The sequence below is a fragment of the Pseudogymnoascus verrucosus genome, assembly GCF_001662655.1.
Source record: "Pseudogymnoascus verrucosus strain UAMH 10579 unplaced genomic scaffold scaffold_4, whole genome shotgun sequence".
Classification (NCBI taxonomy): domain Eukaryota; kingdom Fungi; phylum Ascomycota; class Leotiomycetes; order Thelebolales; family Thelebolaceae; genus Pseudogymnoascus; species Pseudogymnoascus verrucosus.
Genome location: NW_017263655.1, coordinates 352,862 through 373,992, shown reverse-complemented (window position 1 = coordinate 373,992; position 21,131 = coordinate 352,862). Strand labels below are relative to the sequence as shown.

The window sequence follows — 21,131 nt, the reverse complement described above, 5'->3', positions numbered from 1 at the left end:
GGCCTCTAGAACCCACCCCGGCGCCCTCCAGCTCTCTCCTAGCCACCAGGATGCATCGTAGCGTGATCTGGATAGAAATCAATGATCTGCATATGAAGCTTTCTGCAAAGCCTACTTATGCTTGACCTTGTGGCTCCGATGGCCTATAACGCGCGCTCCACCGATGGCGAGATTATATTCACAGCAGAGGCTAGCAGTAGGGGAGGAAAGCAAGCATTGCCTCAGCAGGGAAATTACACACCATGGAGTAGAAAGTGGAGAGCACGACGATGATCAGGTATATATATCAGAATATCTATTGTTACCAGATAAATCTTCAAACCAAAACATCCCCCACTGGTTCGTAGACCATCAAACATCCAAAAACGCCCATCCAACCCATCAAACCACACCAAAAAAAACTCTTATATCAAAATGGTATCCCTATCCAAACATTGCACCCCATCACCTAAATCCCGAATTAAACCCCCCTCTAAATCTCCTCCACCCCCCCCGCCCCCTTCCCCTGCGGGCCCCCCTGCCTCGCCTGACTCAAATACTCCCTCGGCACCTTCGGCACCATCGGACTCTTCGGGACCGTTATCCCCCTGGCCTCCATCCTAACCTGCTCCCTCAACCTCTCGCTCTCCCTCGTCCTCCCCCCCGTCAACCTCCTCATCCCACTCCTCGTCTGCTGCGCGAGGGGTCTAATCATATTCTCCAGAAAGAACCCCCCCTCCCCCGGCGTCGCGCGCCCTTCTTCCCCGTCCGAGAACACTTCAGCCGCGTACTCGTCGTCGGACATGAAGTCGGGCTGGTGCGAGGACGGCGCGGAGGGCGAGGTCACAGAGCGGGAGTGCATGCTTCGACGATTTGAGGAGGTGGGTTGCTTGCTGAATGCGCCGGGGTTCATGGAGTTGAAACTCGGTTGGCGACTCATTAGTCCTGGGCGCATATCCGCGAATCCGTTTTGGAAAGATGTTGTGCTCGATGTGCGACCGAGTGACTGGGTTAGGATCGGCAGGGTCTGCTCATCGTATAACTCAGCGCCCGACTCGAACTCCCCGCCAAACTCAGTGACGGTGCGCGAGGAACGGCCGTCGCTAGAGGGGCTCTGGAGTGTATCTTCGAAGAAATCATCCAGACTATCGAGTTTATTGACAAGGTCACCGATATTGCCATCCGTGCGGACCTCATCGGACATCATGGTATCAGCGCGATCTTGGGGCGGGAAATAGCCGTATTGGAAATCATCGACGTGGAATTCCACGTCTGCGTTGGGTGCGGCTTCGAGGTCGGCACTCTCGGCGTTCTGGCACATGTAGAAGGCGGCGTGGACGTTGGAGCGCGTGGTTTCGGCGTGCTTGGCCGGCATGGGGATGGACCAGCCGGAGTCTTCGGGGATGCCGAAGAGACTCTGGGTTCGCTCGTATTCTTTGCGGATTGCTTTTGAGGATCTTCCGCCGGCCATACTCATTCGGAGATGGTGGTCGTCCATTGGCGTACCTGTCATTGTCATGATGCAATCGAGGACTTCCAGTGCTTGTGTGCAGAACTCGGTCTGGAGCAGTCTCAGTAATGGCGATATCATATCTGGACCATGCGAGGCAATCTCTGGCAGGCGCATATCAATCTCTGGAATAAATACGCAAAGTATGCGCATCGTATTAACCTTGAACCAAGGCAAGCTATTCGTCAAGAAGCCCATCAGAAACTTAAGCGCCTGGAAGCTCCACCTCGGGAAGAAATTATCCCGAAGAGCAGCAATAAGCTGAGACAGGAAATCCTTGCTTGTTCGATACCTAGATGCTGCGAAGTTGCCCAGAGCCACGGAAATCGTGCCGCATGCTTGAGAATCCGCCACCTCTGCTAAAATCCTCGCGTTTGCCGCAATAGCGGGGTCGATGACGCCCTGATCCATTGAATGTAGGAAGCTTGGGAAATTTGCTAAGATAGCAAAGAGAAGTCTATTGTCGTTCCCAACGAGATCCCCACTTGGAATTTGGACGAGCTTGTTCAGAGTCACCAATGTCTGATCCAGACACGAGGACGAGCGAAGACCCTTGTAGACAAGAGGCTGGAGACCCTCAAAATTGCCGTCCCATTTTGGCGGCTGGCCTTCGGACAACATCATCACCACCATGGCATCTGACAAGTCCAGCTTCAAAAGTAGCTCATCCAACATCCCCAACGACTCCATAAACTCCAACTCATTAATAGTATCCAAGCACGCACACGCCGTCCAAAATAGCTGCGGGAATGTAATCAAATCCTTAGGCTCTAACTTGCTAATCAAAGTCTTCAGCGTCGTCAAAATCTCCATCGAGAATGTTTGAATCTCAGCATCCTCATCAGCAATCGTATTTGATAACCGTGCAAGCATGTCAGCTAGCATAGTCTGGTCCAACGATGTCAGGATACAGCGGAAGATCTGGAAAGAACGACATGCGAGATGGCGAACTGGGCAGGACGTCGCCCAGGTTAATGATAGTTTGCCCCATTGCTCCTTGATGCCGGGGTATGTCACTTCGAATGTATTGACGACTTGCGTGGCGAGATTTTCCATGGCGGTAGGCACCTTGTTGTCTCGGTCATCGACCTTCCCATTGGAATCCCCGTACGCCCAAACAATCTTGGAATCGTGGCGCCTAATTGCCTCAATGAGGTCCTCAATCTCTCTCTTAGACGGGACGGTCGTCTCATCGTCAATACGCGATATTACTAGCTCGTGGATAAGATGAATAAGCATCTCCCGCGCCTGGTCTTGAACGAGGGGCGTATAATGATCCCACAGCACAGTAACAACCTGCAACAAGAGCGGCACACTCTCCGCTAAAAGATGAACAGGCGCCACCATAAGATCAACCAGCAATATGAGCGACAGCTGTCCAAGCGAAAATCCAGCCTGTTTCGCCCCCACAGGAAGAGCCTCGGAGAGCTCAGCAACATACGGCATAGCGCTCGTATCCGGTGGTGTCGGGGGGGATTCCCGTTTCTCGTTAGGAATCATGGCTTTCGGCGTAATCTGCATTAAGAGGAACTCCACAACCTTCACGCCCGCCAGAGTGCTGGATAAGAATACGACGATCTGCTTGGCGTACTCGACGAAGTTTTGCTCGCGTCGGTCTAGGCAGAGGGAGATGTTGAAGTCGAGAATGATCTGTACATTGCCAGCGTGCGGGCCGGTCGCTAGGGCTTGCCAGAGAGCTTGCACCTCGTTATGTAGTGCGCTGCTTGATTTGATCGTGATCTCGAATAAGTTTGCTAGTAGCACGTATGATTGAGCAGTAGGGCCGCCATTGGGGTCGACTTGTAGCTTGATAGTCTGAATCCAAGGTAATATCGTAGCGACCATGTTCTGTTGAGCCATAGGCTTGAGACTCTTGAAATAGACAGTAAATTCCGAGAATATCAGGAACGCAGAGTCAGAGTGGTGCTTTGCCAGGCGCATTGAGATCTCGAACTGGGCACGCTTGTAGACCGCCTTCGTCTTATCGGAGATACTGATGTCGAAATCTTGGATCTTGGAGTTTCGGTTCTGGCGCTCCTCGAGGGCGCGGAGGACCGTGGTGGATTTCGAGCGGATCTCGCTCTGGTCGCTGCCCAGCGTGTACAATCCGATGCCCAGGGTCCGCCAAAACGGTACAGGGTAGTCTGGGTGTTCCAGCAATACTTGTGTGACTACTTCAAAGTAGCTATGTAGCGCCTTTGGCACTTCAGCAGTGTAGCAGCGCGAGATAGAGTGTTCCAAGAGGTATGGATACTCTTTGTTATGCGTAATAAGATTTTTTAGAGCACGTCTGCCAATGACATGCATGCGATCACTCTCGGTGCTAAAGATGGCGTCGATCCAGAGTAGCATTCTCCGGAGATCGAATTGCAAGTTAGCTTTGCTTTCCGTAGTGACACTAATCGGTCCACCACACAGGGCAGCCATGGCACTAAGAGCTGCAGTCCTAAGACTATTCTTCTCCTTCTCCATAGCTGCATTTATGGTCGGGCGCTCGCCAATCGTCTGCCGATCGATCATGCTTTGCTTCATGATCTCCTCCCTGTGCTGGATCTGCACCTGGTTCGGCGAGTAGCCGCACCAATCCTCCATCAGCGCGAATGAAGATTTGCGCATCTCAAACGTCATCCAGCGTGATGGATCTTTTGTCCGATTAATGCCTTCGAAGAGCTCTTCCATCAGACCGCAGTAGTGGCGTCGTAGTTTCTGGAATTCCCAATCCATCTGTACCTCGCCGTCCATCAAGAATAACTTGAGGTCCTTGGCATATACAACGAGGTTGTTCAGGATCCAATCATCTGAGTATACCGATTCCTCTCTGAGGAAGTGTGCGGTTAGGCGGTATACTTGAGTGACCTCCGTCCGAAGAGTGTCAGTTCGTCTGCTCCGTCGAGAACTGCTGCCTGTCCTCTGGTGTATGCGAGCTCTGGCATCATCATTGCATCTGCTGACAGCGTCTTGAAACTCCTCCAATAACGTCTTGTAAATGTTGATATTGATAGAACCGAGCGCAACAACAACAGCCTCCCGTACAGAAGGATGTCCGACTGATAGAAGCGGTAGAATGTACTTAAACAAAGTCCGAGCAGAGTTGATCTTAGGCTGGACCAGCGCCGTCTTGGACCCGTTGCGCAAATGCTGCTGCATCTGAGTAGCCGGTTGCAGCTGCGGACCACCCATCTCGGTAAGGGTGGTGCAAGCAACTATGAGGTATAGCTTCCACTGCTCTACCATGACTTCTGGCGGTGTAGTAGACGGGCGGAAGCCTATCCTAGATCCGCTGCCATCATACTGATGCTGGGGTGTTCGGGCTTCCGACAGCGCCGTAATACCCTTATACATTTGCAGAATGCGATCGCAAATCAGCTCGCGACCCAGAGTCACAACGACAGGGCAGCGTCCATAGCTGATCTTCATCAAGTTCGGGAAAATCTTGAACCATAGTGTGGTATCGTAAGAAACGTCACTGCTGCATAATTCGACAAGAGCGCTCTGGGAGTTACTCCTTTTCAAACCTCTTTGGAGTCTACTCCGTTCGGCAACAGTCAAATGCTCGTCATTGAAGCTCATGACGCGCGCGGAATCGCCTTCCAGGATCTGAATTAGTCGGACATTATCCTGTCCAAGCGCTGCGTCGTACTCCGTGATTAGCCGGAGAACTGTTACAGCGAAGCTGCGTACTCTTTTCGACTGTGAACATAAAAAGAACAGTCCGTGTGATTCGACTTCCTCGACGTGCGCCCAAATACCAGAGACATCAAGGGGTGCGCCACGCTTTTCGGATCCGGTTTCGTCTGAGCCGGTTCCTGCAGCTTCTTTGGATCGTAGCTTGATCTCTTCTATCCATATTTGTAGTAATTCGACGTAGAGCTTCAGTGTATTCTCTACGTGGGTGGGGCCAAGCATGCCACCATCTGACATGGTGGAGTATTTGTCGTCGAATGAAAATATGAAGCGGGCAAACCCGATTGTGACTTGTTGGGCATGCGACTGGCGAGCGATGGACTTAATTGATTGCGCAGACGAATCTGCAATTCGTTGCTGCACATGAGCAGTACCAGTGCATAGGAGGTTAATCAATGAATTGAAGGGTATGTCGGCTGACAAGCACCGGGGCAAAGCTTGCACTGCCACATGTAATAGTTCATAGTACCCATGTCTCTGCTCTACCGGCGATAGGATATCGTCTCTGCGAGAGAAGTTGAAGGAGTCAACAATAGGAGTTTTCGGCGTAGGAGAATTAAACTTCTCATCCAGAACAGCCTGGCCACCAAAGGTCTCGTCACAGATGATAGTAATCTTTCCAAGGATTTCACAGAAGCGCTTATAGTAGTCTTTAGCCACATCGTTGAGGCATGATGTTGCTACTGGTCGAGAAAGACGCTCAGCTCGTTCTTTTGCCAGAGGTTGCGATGGGATGCGCTTTGGGCTTGCTAGGATTGGAGATGTTGGGAGTCTCTCGCTGTGAAGGTTGGACTGGTAAGACTGCGGGAACGGAGGTCTGCCCGACTCTCCCTTCTCCAGGTCGGCCATAATAGCGAGGAATGCTCGAATCCCAATAACCATCTTCTCTGGCTCCAGCTGGTCCACTCTGACTGAATGGACGTCTTTCCCTGGAGCAAAACGGTCCGAGTTGATAAGAGGAAAGATGATTGTACGGAAGCAGAATTCCTGGTGTTTGAAGCCAATGATTCTTATAATCTCGATCAGGGGGTCCACTATGGACGGGTCCATGGTGTGTGTCTTCTTCCCGGGTGGTAGCACCATCCTGACAACTTCTTCAAGCTTTCTATAAGTGGCATTTGGCGGGTCGGTACACCTATTTACATATGTCCATAGGAGCCTTGATATAACCTGGAGACAACTTGCTCTTGTCAAGCGATCCTTGAGCTTCGACTGCAAGGGTAGTATAAGCTGAAGCCATTGCGTGTTAAATGTCTCTGGAGGCGAGGCACATAGAAGCGTAGCTGTGAGAGGGAAAGCTATAGGCCAATGGCGAGGTTTGGCCATCATAGATGCGAGTCTTTGGCCAATAGTGACCAAGACCTCTGACCACTTTGGGACATTGAGCTCAGTCCCTGCGGCAACAGCAGCTATAGGAAGTAACATGACATCCAAAATCTGGCAGTATGCATATTTGACTCGCTGGCCATGGGACTTGGCAAAAGCGCGACCCAATGATACCATGAAGTCGCATGATTGCTCCCAGGAGGCTTCTGGGTAGGTCTTGATGCGCAAATGTTTCATCCCGCCTAGAACAAGCTCCATCCTGCCTTCTATTTCGCGGTTGCCTTGATTTCGCCCCTCTAAATCGAGCTGCGACTTCTCTAGATCCGCAATAAATCGTCCCGTAACGCTCTGGAAATTGATGTTGCTCATGACACCTAAAAGCTGACTAAATAGATGCCAGTTTGCAAGTTTCAATGGTGATGATGCCAGAGATTCCGTATCGGCGATCTTTAGCTGGCTGAAGATAATGCCTTCTAGCTTTTCTTCCATCTCTGGGGTGATGCGTGCTAGCGTGCTTTGGCCAATAACTTCTGTGAGAACCCTGCATAATATATATATAGACACAGTTGACCGGCGCTCTGCTTGGGCCACGCTGTTTTGCATGGTGGCAAGGGAGAGGTTAGGCTGTGCTGTTGCATCCGCAGGCGGTCCTGGGTTTCCTGGTTCTGTGTTGCGCCTTGCTATCCCGCCGCCAACCGCTCCTGTGACATTGCGGTATTGTTGGAGCTCATTACGAGCAGCACTGGCAGCATCACTCTTCTTCTTGCGCCATAACATAAGGGTGTCTATTAGCGGCTTAGGCTTCTGCGCAGCAATATGCCCCAGCGCAGATATAAGCTGGTCGAAGTTCGGGTCCGCAGACTGGCCGCATATGCGCTCGATTTGAGGCTCCGGCTCGAGGGGGGTTGTTATACATTGGCCAATCTTCTCGTCGGCCTGCGCAATGAACGAAGTGAAAAGCACATGTAAAGCGTATTCGCCGACCGGTTTGCTCTCCTCTTTATAATGATGCCTCGAGTGGGAAGGGTGGTGCCCATGTTCGCGCCTTCCAGCTCCGCTATGCATGCGTTCGATCCTCTTCTGCGTGTGCGTATTAACACTGTTCTCGCCCGGCGACACACGCTCCGGCACTAAATTTGTGGTCGAGCTGGCAGCACTCGCGCTGAACGATAAGTTCGAGGACGGACTAGCAATCGAAAATGCAGGCGGCACATCGTTATCCGCTCGTCCCATCGTTGGCGCATCCCCGGCGGCAGACCCCGCAGCCGCGATAATCTGGGGACTCAGGGGCCCAAGGCTGCCGTTCCCGGAATGTTGAATCCCATGGACGATCGACGTCTGCCGGTGATGCCCGTACGGCATGAGTTTAAGCTCCCCTGAGTTCTCCACGCTAGCGCTTCCAGCTCGACTCCGAGAGGGTATGTATCGAGGGGAGAGGTTTCCGAGGGTATATGGGTCGGATGTAGGCGGGTTCCCCGTGCCCGACAGTGGTGGCAACTTGTGTGGTGACGGCTCCCTGCTTGGAGAGTAAGGCGTGTTCGTGCCGTCCGGTCGCCCCCCAGCCCTCAGCGTCGGTATGCCTTTGCCGTTCCAGTTCTCAGCATCTGCATTCGGCGCATGTCTGTGAGCTGTCTTCGGGGTCTCCTGGGGGTTGCGATCAGGCGAAGGTTGTAATAGTGGAGCTTCGGTACAAATTCGAGTTAGCAATGCTTTCTACAGCGAACAAACAGCAGATCGCCCGTGCAACTCCTTCAACATTGGCCCTCAGCTAAACGCCGGACAAAAAGCCGCCTACGCGTATCTCGTGTGGCAGCGCATCACTTCCGCGACTGGATTGGGCAAAGGGCCAGCGGCTTCTCGTGACCCGGGACGGACTGGTGTGGCGGGGCTTGGAATTTAGAGTAAACAGATTGGAGGGGATATAGCACTCACACATATTGTCCCTTGTTGGTCAGATCTGACCTCATTCTTGCATGTCTACCGAGGTCATTATTAGTGCCTAAGCAATGCGACGACACGCATCACTTTGTAATTTTGGATAGGGATAGAGCAATTTTTTATAGGAGTTGAGGTTATATTGATCTCTGAGATAGGACATCCGCCCGGCGATAGCGGCTATACTGCTACTACGGTTGCCCGACAACATTTTTACTGGGGGTTGGGTTTCGACTCGCCCCAATTGGGCCCTACTGGAGACGCGCCTGGGGCAGAATTGATGCGGTTGGTGTCTGGGGACAGGCGGGAGTGGATAAACCCGGGGGAACGAGCGGGAGAGCACGTGACCCCATGGTCTCTGTGATGTTAGTGATGTTAGGGGAAGTACTTCGTAGAGTTAGTTTCTTCTACATGCCACGTTGAAATTAGGGTTTAATTATGTGCAGTAGTGTTGCTCCCTCGATTAATTGACTATGAACAGGTGGGAGGGGGAGCACAATATATGAGGATCTGATAACCAGGTGTGCTGATGTGCTGATAGACCTTGTATTATATAGTCTAACAACATTAAAGATGTATGTATAGAGCGCACTACCATCCATAGTAGGTAGTATGGATGGTATGGAGTATGGAGTATGGGTCTCATTTCTCTTCGGGCCGCGGAGTTTGTGTGCGTGCTCAGTGGGTTTGGGTTGGTAGTACGGAGTCCGTTGTAGAGGATAGGAGGAGTATTCCTTTAAATGCCTTATTGAAGTACCGTGGACTCAATTCTGTGTGTGCTGACGTCTTTTGTTATGCTCGTACTCGGGTCGAAAGACCGGCTGTGCTCCAGTTGTTACACTACACAGTTACATGCTAATAATTTCACATGCCGTGAATTTATTATATTTCTACCGAAAATGCCCAGCCAGCCAGCCAGCCAGCCAGCCAGCCCCCTATAAGATTCCCATGGAAGCTCGAGGATAACCACTCATACCTATTGTAGGTAAATAGTGCCTGCGCGGTCTCCGCGTCTGCACGGAATGAGTAATCTGTCCTCTTCTCTGCCGTACAACAGGCCAGTGACAGTCGTCAGTACAGTAGAATTGAAACCGGTCTCACGTACAGCATAACCAGAAATAGTCGGTGGATGTGTGAGAATGTGCGGCTAGGATTCTATTAGTATTTTTATGTGTGTGAGATGAGATGAGAAAGGGCAAGGGAAAGCTGAACAGCCGCAGCTGACTGAGCCGTCAACTGTCTCATTATTAATCGTCTACGGAGACATCCCGTACTCTATTCTACTCTACTCTAATTATTCTACATATTATATTTCTAGAGTTTCCCCCTCAAACTATCAATCTCGGTTTAAAGTAAGGAAGCCCGGATATGTAACTTTGCTAGCCGGCCTTGCTTCCGCACTCGCAATACTTCCCCACTGACTCGCGCTCAGTCGTGTCCTGATAGTCGGCATTAACATTCCGTTGAGCTTCCGTACTGTATGTACCCTGGAACCACCCCGGGCCACTAACAACCACGGAGACGAGAATCGAAGACCGACCGGCGGAAACTACTGAACTGAACTGAACCCCCAAATATATCTCGGAGCTTCCCCGTCTTTTTTTGCCCACTTCCCCTCCACGCCCGCAGCACGTCAAAGGTTACTGTCACGGTCGTCTGTTCACATCCCCCAATCCTCGTGCAAACCGCTATCATGGCGAACCTCGACACTCTGGACTTAGTTGTCCTCCTGTCGCTGCTTGCGGCCACCATTGCCTACTTCACCAAGGGCACCTACTGGGCCGTGGCAAAGGATCCCTATGACAATATGCTCGCCAACGCCACTGGCGGCGCAAAGTTCGGCAAGACGCGCGACATTGTTAAGAAGATGGACGAGAGCAACAAGAACTGCGTCGTTTTCTACGGATCGCAGACCGGTACCGCTGAGGACTATGCCGCCAGACTCGCCAAGGAGGGCAAGAGCAGGTTCGGTCTCGAGACCATGGTTGCCGATATTGAGGAATACGACTACGAAAACATTGATACCATTCCCAGCGACAAGATCGTGATGTTCGTTCTTGCCACTTACGGCGAGGGTGAGCCCACAGATAACGCTGTCGACTTCTACGAGTTCATCACGGGCGAAGATACCGCTTTCTCCGAGGGAGCGGAACCCGCACTCGGAAACCTCAAATACGTCGCATTTGGCCTCGGAAACAACACCTACGAACACTACAACTCTATGGTCCGCAATGTGGACAAGGCCCTCACAAAATTCGGAGCAGAACGCATTGGTACCGCTGGCGAGGGTGACGACGGAGCTGGCACTATGGAGGAAGATTTCCTGGCTTGGAAGGACCCAATGTGGACTGCTCTGGCCGAGAAGCTTGGTCTTGAGGAGCGCGAGGCTGTCTACGAGCCAGTCTTCAGCACAACTGAGCGCGAAGGCCTTGCCAAAGATGCCCCTGAAGTTTACCTGGGCGAGCCGAACAAGATGCACCTAGAGGGAGCTTCCAGGGGCCCGTACAACGCACACAACCCATACATTGCACCAATCGTCGAATCAAAGGAAATCTTCACTGTTAAGGACCGAAACTGCTTGCACATGGAAATCGATATCAGCGGCTCCAACCTCTCTTACCAGACCGGTGACCATATTGCCGTCTGGCCCACCAACGCCGGCAGGGAAGTCGACAGGTTCCTCAAGGTTACTGGTCTCTACGAGAAGCGCGATACTGTTATTGCTGTCAAGCCCCTCGATCCAACTGCCAAGGTTCCCTTCCCAACCCCGACCACCTACGAAGCTGTTGCCCGTTATCACATGGAAATCTGCGCCCCTGTCTCCCGTCAATACCTCGCAACTCTGGCTGCGTTCGCACCAGATGAGAAGGCTAAGGCTGAGATGAGCAAGCTCGGTTCGGACAAGGAATACTTCTCCAGCAAGGTCTCGTCGCAATTCCTCAACATCGCCCAAGTCCTTGATTCCGTCGCTCCTGGTGCCATCTGGTCCAATATCCCATTCTCTGCCCTCATTGAAGGTATCCACAAGATCCAGCCCCGCTACTACTCTATTTCATCCTCTTCGCTCGTCCAGAAGACTAAGATCTCCATCACCGCCGTTGTCGAGTCCATCCAGCTGCCATCGCGTCCTGATGCCCTCAAGGGTGTAACTACCAACTACCTCCTGGCACTCAAGCAGAAGCAGCACGGCGACCCCAACCCGGATCCCCACGGACTTACCTACGAAATCACTGGCCCAAGGAACAAATACGATGGCATCCACGTCCCCGTGCACGTGCGCCACTCCAACTTCAAGCTCCCATCTGACCCGACCAAGCCAATCATTATGATCGGTCCTGGAACCGGAGTCGCACCCTTCCGCGCCTTCGTCCAGGAGCGTGCTGCGCAAGCTGCCGCCGGAACCCCCGTCGGAAAGACGATCCTCTTCTTCGGATGCAGATCCAAGAAGCAGGACTACCTCTACGAGCAAGAGTGGGCAGTAAGTCCTATCCCATAGCCCGCCTCCCTTTGAACCCCCACTTACACACCGCAGGAGTACAAGAAAGCCCTCGGCGACAATTTCGAGCTCATCACCGCCTTCTCCCGTGACGGCCCCAAAAAGGTCTATGTCCAGCACCGCCTCCAGGAGAACGCCAAGCTCGTCAACGAGCTCCTTGAGAAGAAAGCCTACTTCTACGTCTGCGGCGACGCCTCGCACATGGCGCGCGAGGTCAATGCCGCCTTGGCCACCATCATCGCCGAGAACCGCGGCATCACCGAGCAGAAGGCTGAGGATGTCGTGAAGTCGATGAGGAGCGCAAATCAGTACCAGGTATGTTTTTTTATGCGTCTTTGTCCTCAATTTTTTAATCTTGGTTTTATGGGTCGGGTGGGCGGGCCATGCAAGGCGGGATGGGAGGGTCGCGTTAAATGCGGCCTGCCCGGTCCGATCGGACGTGGCCGCCGGACTACCTTATCTACCAAGTTGGCGAACAGAAAGCTAATATCAACACAGGAGGACGTCTGGTCATAGAATCTTCGCTACAAGCACCTGGACTCGCCTCATTTCGCGACAAGAGAGTCCGCGGCGTGGCCCTGCCAGCCAGCAAGCCAGCCAGACAACCAGACAGACACCAGTGATTCAATACTCGGCGCACATTTAGACCTTAGACTTACAGACGAAATGGAACGGAACGAAAGATACGGAGGCACACATGAACACAAAAAAAACTAATCACCCATCACTCATCAATCACACTCAGTACAACAAACCGCCCCCAATAAACACCATGAACCAACACGACAACGGCCAACGACGGACGCGAACATGGGGGACCCACAACATACACGCACACATAACTTCACGGAGAACATGTCGCATGCATATTTTCCTTCTCTCTCTCTCTTTCCTTTTTTCGGAGCAGCGCGGGATATAGGGATATTTTTCTTCTGTTCTAGCTTGTTTGTTTGGTTGTTGTTGTAGATCTATGAAGTTGCATCTATTTCACTACTATTCCTTACGTCTGTGGTGCTGTGGGCGGGCTACTGTGGCTTTGGGCGAGTTGCCGTCGTTGTTTTTTAGATCGAAAAATCGAGGTCTAGCTTTTGCGCTGAAGGGGGGTGGTCTGGTGGGAGACGCGAGGTGGTCTGGAGGGTGTGAGATATTCCGGGTTTGGGCCGGCCGGGGGGTGAGGACTGCCTGTGATTGTGATCTCTAAGACAGAGGGGAGGGTGTATTTGGGGGCGAGAAAGGGGACAAGCAGGCGTGCATCGTTTTGGGTAGGGATGTATGTTGTTCACACACTCTAGGTAGATAATAGGCAAGTCAAACGTATATCAAGCCACACACCACCCGTTCACACCCCTTTCGTTTTCATTTCAGCCAAGTCATTCGCCACACGGTGACTGCACAGTGCATGCAGGGACCTACGTTGGTGACATGCGTGCGTTCTGGAGCGGGATCGCCGCAGGGCTGTTTCTCGCTCACTCAGCAACTTCTTGGCGATGTATGGGAGGGGCCGGGCGGGGGGAAAAGGACGGAAGTCTGGAAGTGGTTAGAAGAGTTGACTCAAACGTCGTAGCGGCGTGTTCTATCACATCTCATCTCGTGGAGATCTGTGGCGCTAGCCTAGGGTCGGGGGGTGGGGGGGGGGAGAGGAGAGAAGGCGTTGCGTAGAGTGCGTCGGTGGAGTTCCGTGTGTTTTCGAGAAGGGAGGTTGTGTGACTGCCGCGGAGACCTCTGTCTGACAGGATCTTGCTGTATGTGATAATGTAGGGATTTACAGTTTGCTTGACGCCGCGGTGGTGGGGGGGGGGGTGGGGGGTGGGGGGGTATAGAAACGGGATGAGATTTAAACGGGATCGGGGGGGTTCTAAAGCGAGGGAGGTTCATCGGGAGATCGAGATGGGAGCGGGTGGGGGCAGGCAGGCAGCGTCCAACAGTGAGAGATGCTAGGGACGGACGGCTCGCGCGGAGATGGGAGGGGGGAGCCGTGGTTTGGTCGATTGGGGGCCGAGAGGGTGAGGGAGGAGCGGTTTATGGTGGTGTCGATGACCGGTGGTGGTGGTGGCGATGTTTGTTTTTGAGGGTTGTGAATCAACATTTGTTGTTGTGGCATGGGTGGGTGGTAAGTCTGTGTGTTTGTTTTTGATAACTCGTGATCCTGGATTGGGAAGCGCCTCTTCGACGGCGGCATTTCTTGCCGAACTGTCGATTTTTCAGGTACTGTTAAAACCCGCGAGTGACTTCAATTTTTTTTTGGAGAGGTACTGAGGATGTTGAAGATGAGTAGACAAAAAAAGGAGAGGATATGTCAAATCGAACGATCGAATAGGAAGACCAATTTACCGAATCACATCCCCCAGCCAGCCCCTGGCACGTCGCTTCACCCCCCCATTGGCGCATTAAGCGCTCGGTAACGTACGAGGTCGTACTCCAGTCTCCAACCACAACCAATGCGCTTTGCCAAAGGGACAGGATGGCTGCAGCGCAGGGCTTTTTTGATGGCCTTGTAAGGAGGTCTCATTAATGTGACCCACGGTACTGGGATTTTTTTTTCAATTCCAACACGAGATTCGTGGCCTTGAGCGTACGGCTTAGTGGCTGCGTGGTGATGCGAAGTCATAAAGTAAGAGGCTTGGAGGTTTGGATTGTCCAACATGGGAAGTGGTCCTTGGGGTGACACAACAGCCATGAGTTCGGAGCCAAGAGGGATACTTGGTGTAATGGCAGTTTTTTGGAGTCGATTTCTGTTTTGACGTGAGGCAATACAGACCACCCCTTCGACGGCATTGGCAGCCACGCCACGGAAGAGCCGATCACCCTGACAATTTGCTGTCGTCCTCAGTAATGTTACTTCGAGAACCAACATTGCTAATCCTAGCAGATGTGACAGTTTTGGTCCTGGTCATTTCCAGACTGTCGGTAATTCTCAAGGGTAACCCTGGAGCCTGCGTTGTGTGATCACAGTCTTATGTGATGATCCGGCGCGTAGGAGATACGAGATAGAAGGCGCTTTGACCGTGGAGTTGGGCACGAGAAACCAACATTTCAGCCCCGATTCACGCTATCTCAATGTAACCTGGCCATCAAATTGGCCCCATCGTGCCGCGTTCGACGCGTTTGCGTTTGTCAGCGGTTCGGGCGGCAGTCTTTGATCGTCCACGGCTACTCGCAGATCATCCGTCTCATATGACCGAAGTGGCTGGGGGGGAGGGTGCGATGTGAACACTGTGATCGCGCTGTGTCCATACACAGGTATGTCTGAACATGCATTATTCTCCTGTTTGTATGCAGAGTTGTGAGGGCCAACAGCTTCGTTCGGTCCGTTTGGCACACATTTCTCTCAGGGTTCCGGGATGCATGGGGAGGAGAAGGCAGAAGATGTGCAACGTCCCGATCGATCATGAAATCTAGCGGGCCGTCGCGGGGAGAATACTGCCCACGTTCCGTGCTGTATGTGCACAAAGTATGTACTCAACCCTGGATAGCATTCTTGGTCAATCTTAGTGTGTTATGGCTTGTCTGGTTGTTCACTGGTGATGATTGCATCCAATCCAACTGGACTAAGCTCAAGAATCAACATAGCTCCCCCCTCCCCATCGCAGCTTCTATGCCACACGGTCCGCACTCTGGCCCCCCTCCGATCCCTTTCTCTGATCTTTCCCCCTCCCTCCGCCCCCCTCACCTAACGCACAGATCGACGCCGTCCGGCATTCCCCAGTGTCAACAGTCAGCTGTGCCGAGATCACACATGTGGGGTGGAGGCACCGTGTCCGTCCTGTGTTGTCCGTCCTAGTATGCCGTCGTGTCGTGCCGTGCCTTCCTTCCCTTGCTCTCGCCGTCTGCTTTCTGCCACTTGGGTCTTGGGTCTTGAGTCTTGGTTTCCCATTTGCCACTCATGAATGCCAACTCGGGGATGCCTGTAAGTATTGACATGTACTCCCAGCATGGTTCCATACGATCAGTGTTGCGTTCTAGCTAGGGAAGGTACGACGGGGAAACGCAATCTATACCTCTGCGCTGCTCATCTGCTTCATTAGACTTAAAGAGGCTGGCTTGCCCCTCTATTTCACTTCCCTCGCTCCTTCCTCCTCTTCACCGTTTATTCTGTATCGTCCGCTGCTCCTACCCCATGTTATCGTTCAGCAGTCTCTGTATCTTTACAAACCCACTGCCATTCTGTACCAAAATCAGACGACAATATCTCAACTACGCCTCAAAAAGCCAGATAACACTGACTATATTACTATATATACGTTGTGTTGTCGTCGTGTCTGAGAAGCTTCGCTCCCAACCGTATCCTATAACACAAGAGTTCTTTCTTCTCTGAGCCTGCGTCTATTGATATATATCCCACATCTCCGTCTGCTTCAGCTTGCCGAGACCGCACCTGCCTTTTTCTCTTCGCCTGTGACTGGGTTTCACCTTCCGTCCGCAGATCGTGTTATTGCGCGGAACCTTCTCTCGAACGTTCCTTCCTTCCATTCAACAACTCTAGTCGGACGCCAACATATAAGTCCTTCTTCCCCCCCCCGAATTCACTCTTCATCCTCCATCATCACACAAAGATCCATCAACAAGTTATTCGACACATTTCCTGGCTGATAGCTCACTATCCTTCACCTCCTTTTCGTTCGCTACTCACCGACAATCTTCCACAATTCTTGTAATCATCAGATTCTGAATTGCTGCTTCCACCTCCATCACCTTGTGGCTGTGGATACAGCTCCATTGTTGGCATTGTAAGGTATGCAATCACTCCCATCAACGCAAATATTGCACAGGTTAATTAATCCTCGTGAACAGATCATCTTTGGAACGTGCGAACAAAGTCTTAACTTTGTTCTAAGTAGTGTTCTACTTGTAAGTAAACAACTCTTCAACCCACCATCCCTGGGTCCAACACCCACATTGTCGATGACTCTTGAGGACTTCTTTCCTCTCATGATACACCTCAACTGGCCAAAAAGCCATCTTGATCAATTGCCTTTACCCTTAACTTCATACGTGTCGACAAACTAATATTTTCTACTCTAGACAATCATGCCGGTCCAACAGCTTCAACCAGCGACCGACAGTTCTTACAACAATCGTGGTCCAGTCATGTACGCTCAGCAAGCTTCGCAGGCTCAAGCCTCCCGTGCTTCTCAAACCCATCCTGGGGCCTACCTGGCTGCTGGAGCTTCTCAGAACGATATTGGCCTCCAGTCCATGATTGGTTCATTTGCTCAGGCTCACATCGGTGTTCCAAATGGAACTATCCCAGCTGCATCAAACACCATTCAGGGTGTCAATACTCCACAGTACTTCCTCACGCAGGAGGGCCAGCTCTTTTGCATGCCTTCTGCCAATATCTACCCTACCCAGTCGGTTGCAACTGCTCAGCTCCAAGACGGCGGTTATGCCACATATGCTCCAGGCCTTCCTTATGGCACCCAAGCCGGTTATCCTAGCTACATGCCTGGCTATGCCATGATGCCTTATCCACAGGCGCGTCAAGGTCATCTATCAGATCGTCAGGGAGCCATGCACAAGGACGTTCCAGGCCTTGATAATCGCCGAGGATCCTACTCGACCAATGAATCTGCCCCAGGAACTCCATTCTATGGCTCTCTGGGTCACGGTGACCACGGCACTGTTATTGCCACTGTGGATAGATCTCCGATCTACTCAACCCCGTCACCGCAGTTACCATACAACGTGAACATGTCACAGGTGGGAAAGCCTCTGCCATACAAGTCTATTCCAGCCAACTATAACGCCGCCACAATCAACCAGATAATTCCAGATGCTGTCCCGGCCGTGTTCACTCCTCAAGAGAGCATGAGAACTCTGGATCAAAGCTTGTCCAGCCCGATCTACGGCAATCGCAATGTTTACATTCGTGGACTTCATCCAGGTACTGATGATGAGACCTTGGCCGCATATGCCAACCTTTTCGGTCGTGTGGAAACTTCCAAGGCTATCATTGATACCGGCACTGGAACTTGCAAAGGGTAAGTCGACGCTCCCATGGGAATAACATGCATATTTACTAAGTCTCACAGCTTCGGTTTTGCCAAATACTTTGATGTCCGTGACTCTGAGAAGTGCATCCGTGGATTCTTCGCTAAGGGATATGAAGTCGGTTTTGCCAGGGTAATGCATACTGTTTTGAAAACATTATACCCCAGCTAATCCTTCATAGGAGTCGTTCAATTCACGTTTGAAAGCAAAGGGCGACCACAGCTCCACCAACCTGTACGTTTCGAACTTGCCAAAGGACATGAATGAGACGGAGCTTGCTGCTACCTTCATGGATTACAATGTGGTCTCGAGCAGAATTTTGCACGATTCTCAGGGCAACAGTCGTGGTGTTGGATTTGCACGGTGAGGATCCTCCATATACCTAAATTGGGAACCAGTTGCTCATGGTTATTTAGTTTCGAGAGCCGTGAAATTTGCGAGGAGATTATCAGAACGTTCCACGGAACTCCTGTAGGCCTGGAGGGTCTTCTTATGCAGGTCCGCTATGCCGATACGCCAGCGCAGAAAGACCTCAAGAAAGTCACGACTGAGAGACGCCAGTTTCGCACCACTGAGTACAATGTGAGTGCTTATGGCAGCCCCGCGGATGCTGCCAACCTCTCCCCTCTAATAGCATCCGCCGGGGTTACGCGCATGGCTCAAATATCTGGCCACCTCCCCCAATTGAAGAATGTTGGGTCATGGAAGAGAAATGGATCTTCTTCGGATAATACTGGGTCAGTGTGGCTCTCTCTTAAAGAAGCAGTGATATTAACGAACCTGCAGGTCGTCTGATGGAGCTTCCGCTCCTGGCTCTGCATTCAAGGACCTTGACACCCGTGTTACCCAGACTATCCTTACACCAAGCAAACAGGAGGGCTCCGAGCAGTATGTATAGCTTCGGCCCATCATATTGCTACGTTACATGACTAAGTATTTGAATCAGACAGGAAGAACGTTCCACTCCAACGGTGTCTGACGACGACTCAGCTGATGAGGGCGCTACTATTAATTGTTTATCTCCAGTTCGGGTTTGATGCGACTTTGGCATGATAACTACCACTTGCGGCTGCAAACTAAAGAGAAGGAACAGTCTTATGTTATCAAGAACAGCATATATTTCGTGGAGTTCAAGAGCCCACGTTCAGTTTTACGCATCCAACGACCTTCATACTCATACTCACGGCATTATACCCCTCGAATATTCATCTAGGCGCATAGCCTTACGGATCATACCTACCTCAATACATACGTAATGTCCATCAAAAGCTTGGGAGTTCAGCTGTGTATCATAGGCGGCCATGTGGCATCGGGTCTACTGCAGGAGGACATACTTCAAGAAGGGTATGGCATTTCATCAAAAGCGATTTGCACGCAATCATTCATTAGTAGAAGGATCGAACAGGCGATTGCAGGTGGTCACGAAGTATCAAAGGTGCATCCTTGCTTGTAGTTTCCTTCGGCGCTTTATTTTTTCCCGTGGTTGTGGTCTTCCCACCCACGATGATGTACTCGCTGATCCTCTAGCTAATTAGCTATAAAAACTTGCTTATCAATCTTGCATTTGCTGCCTTTTGACTCGCAATTGTGACCAAGTTACTTACAACCCTTCTTGACACGGAGAGCTGTGCGTGATAGCGTCCTGGATCCTGAATGTGGATGAACCATGTGAAGTGCTCGCGGCCCTTTAAAAAGTATTCCAACCATGATAATAGTAAACTCCTCATGTTTTATCATCGACGCTCAGAGTCTTCAAAACCTCCACCGTATTTCCCAAGGGGTCTGTCGTATGCTCGACATCGTCTGTCAATTCTTTTTTCTCCGCGGGCACGGCTTCTGGTTCTTTCACAACTTCCACCGTATTTCCCAGACGGTCTGTCGTAAACTCGACATCGTCTGCCCATACCTTTTTAGCCACAGGCTTAGCTTCCGGTTCCTCCTCCTCAACAAAATCAGACTCCTCCTCGTCATCATCGCCATCGCCATTAGCGTCCTCCTCAAGATCGGCCCTAGTAGCGTTTGGATCCCCATCCCCATCTACACCCACCGACTTCATATATGCCTCCAACTCCTTCGCCTGCTTCCTCGAGAACCCACTCGCTTCGACATTCACATCCAACCTCACCGCGCCATCCTTCCCAATCAGCTTCCTCGCATCCGCAAAGTGCGGCCCAGCCTCCGTAGGCGTAAACTGAAACCTCCTCTTGAAGAAGCGCTTGATGCAGTTCACGTCGCGGTCAAAGTAGTACTCCGCATTCGCGTGATCCACCGACACCATCTGCGGGAAATCGATAAGGATAGGAGTGAGCGCGACGCCGCCCTTGGCAGCTGGGTCGGGCTTCTCCTCGACGAGGATGTTGAACTCGTTGAAATCACCGTGGATGAGCCCGTACTGCGCCAGACGCAGGATCATGGCGATTAGCTCGGCGTATAGGGATGCTGGGTCGGGGACTGATGCGATTTGGCGCATGGGGAAGGCGTCGATGAGGGACATGACGAGGGTGTGGCGGGACTGTGCGATGGGCTCGGGGACGGGGAAGTTGTGCTCGCGGAGGGCGACGAGGAAGGCGTATTCTTTCAACGCGGCGAGGCGGGACATGTACATCCACGACCCGCCTTGCTTGTTGCGCAGGTAGTCGCGGTTTGCCTTGACTGTGCGGAAGGAGATACGGCCGAGACGGTGGATCTTGAGGACTAGTTGACGGCCGGTCGGCGAGGCGACGACGAAGATGTCGGATTCTTTGCCTACGCCGATTTGGTTGCCGACGCTGTAGACGGCGCTCTTGTTGTTGTGCGTGTGGAGTGCGAGGTAGTCGAGACCGCCGTAGGTGAGGCGGTAGCCGTCGTATTTTGCGTTGCGCAGGCGGGCGATCAAGCCGATTTTTGCTAGGGCGGAGATGGAGCGCGCGGTGCTACCGCCGAGGTGAGATTGTTGCCCAATTAATTTCGTGGGAACGACTTCGTGATTTTTTGAGAGCATTTCCACCTGGAGTATGTTAGTTGGAGGGGTTCAGTGGCGGGGCAGGTCATGGTGATGAGGAAGTGGGTGTGTGACTTACGGCAGTGAGGACTTTCCAGTCCTCCTGGGTGATATAGCGCATATATTTCGTGTCCAACTTCATATTTGCGGTTGTTATTTGAAGGTCTTCGGAGCCAGGTTCGAGGCTTCTCACACACGATCAATTATCGTCGTCGTGGACTTTTTCTGCC

General features: G+C 51.9%; 4 protein-coding genes across 4 annotated transcripts; 2 read left to right on the top strand and 2 right to left on the bottom strand.

Moving 5' to 3' along the window:
• Positions 1 to 264: 264 nt before the first annotated feature.
• On the bottom strand, positions 265 to 8,607 carry TAO3 (Cell morphogenesis protein PAG1). Its single transcript, XM_059463367.1, has 2 exons — positions 8,432 to 8,607; positions 265 to 8,181 (listed from the first exon to the last, which is right to left on the bottom strand). The coding sequence occupies exons 1-2, from the start codon at positions 8,433 to 8,435 to the stop codon at positions 473 to 475; spliced, it is 7,713 nt and encodes a 2,570-aa protein (XP_059320022.1). The 5' UTR covers positions 8,436 to 8,607; the 3' UTR covers positions 265 to 472.
• A 1,103-nt stretch (positions 8,608 to 9,710) lies between these two features.
• On the top strand, positions 9,711 to 13,258 carry NCP1_1 (NADPH-cytochrome P450 reductase). The gene is made up of 3 exons (XM_018271007.2): positions 9,711 to 11,912; positions 11,967 to 12,245; positions 12,429 to 13,258. The coding sequence occupies exons 1-3, from the start codon at positions 10,128 to 10,130 to the stop codon at positions 12,444 to 12,446; spliced, it is 2,082 nt and encodes a 693-aa protein (XP_018134029.1). The 5' UTR covers positions 9,711 to 10,127; the 3' UTR covers positions 12,447 to 13,258.
• Positions 13,259 to 16,958: 3,700 nt separating this feature from the next.
• Positions 16,959 to 19,441, top strand: VE01_01484 (uncharacterized protein; the record flags this gene model as incomplete). Its single annotated transcript, XM_059463366.1, has 6 exons — positions 16,959 to 17,911; positions 17,963 to 18,053; positions 18,103 to 18,284; positions 18,338 to 18,658; positions 18,708 to 18,809; positions 18,868 to 19,441. The coding sequence occupies 6 exons, from the start codon at positions 16,959 to 16,961 to the stop codon at positions 18,956 to 18,958; spliced, it is 1,740 nt and encodes a 579-aa protein (XP_059320023.1). The 3' UTR covers positions 18,959 to 19,441.
• VE01_01483 (uncharacterized protein) lies at positions 19,269 to 21,106 on the bottom strand. The gene is made up of 2 exons (XM_018271005.2): positions 20,981 to 21,106; positions 19,269 to 20,907 (listed from the first exon to the last, which is right to left on the bottom strand). Exons 1-2 carry the CDS (start codon positions 21,041 to 21,043, stop codon positions 19,645 to 19,647), a joined length of 1,326 nt encoding a protein of 441 aa, XP_018134023.1. The 5' UTR covers positions 21,044 to 21,106; the 3' UTR covers positions 19,269 to 19,644.
• Between the last annotated feature and the right edge of the window lie 25 nt (positions 21,107 to 21,131).

Bases quoted from the DNA above. Each gene is read 5' to 3' on its own strand.
- NCP1_1 (XM_018271007.2), top strand. From the start codon at position 10,128: ATGGCGAACCTCGACACTCTGGACTTAGTTGTCCTCCTGTCGCTGCTT. The intron at 11,913-11,966 runs GTAAGTCCTATC...TACACACCGCAG, and splicing joins TCTACGAGCAAGAGTGGGCA to GAGTACAAGAAAGCCCTCGG.
- VE01_01483 (XM_018271005.2), bottom strand. From the start codon at position 21,043: ATGAAGTTGGACACGAAATATATGCGCTATATCACCCAGGAGGACTGG. The intron at 20,908-20,980 runs GTAAGTCACACA...AACATACTCCAG, and splicing joins ACTGGAAAGTCCTCACTGCC to GTGGAAATGCTCTCAAAAAA.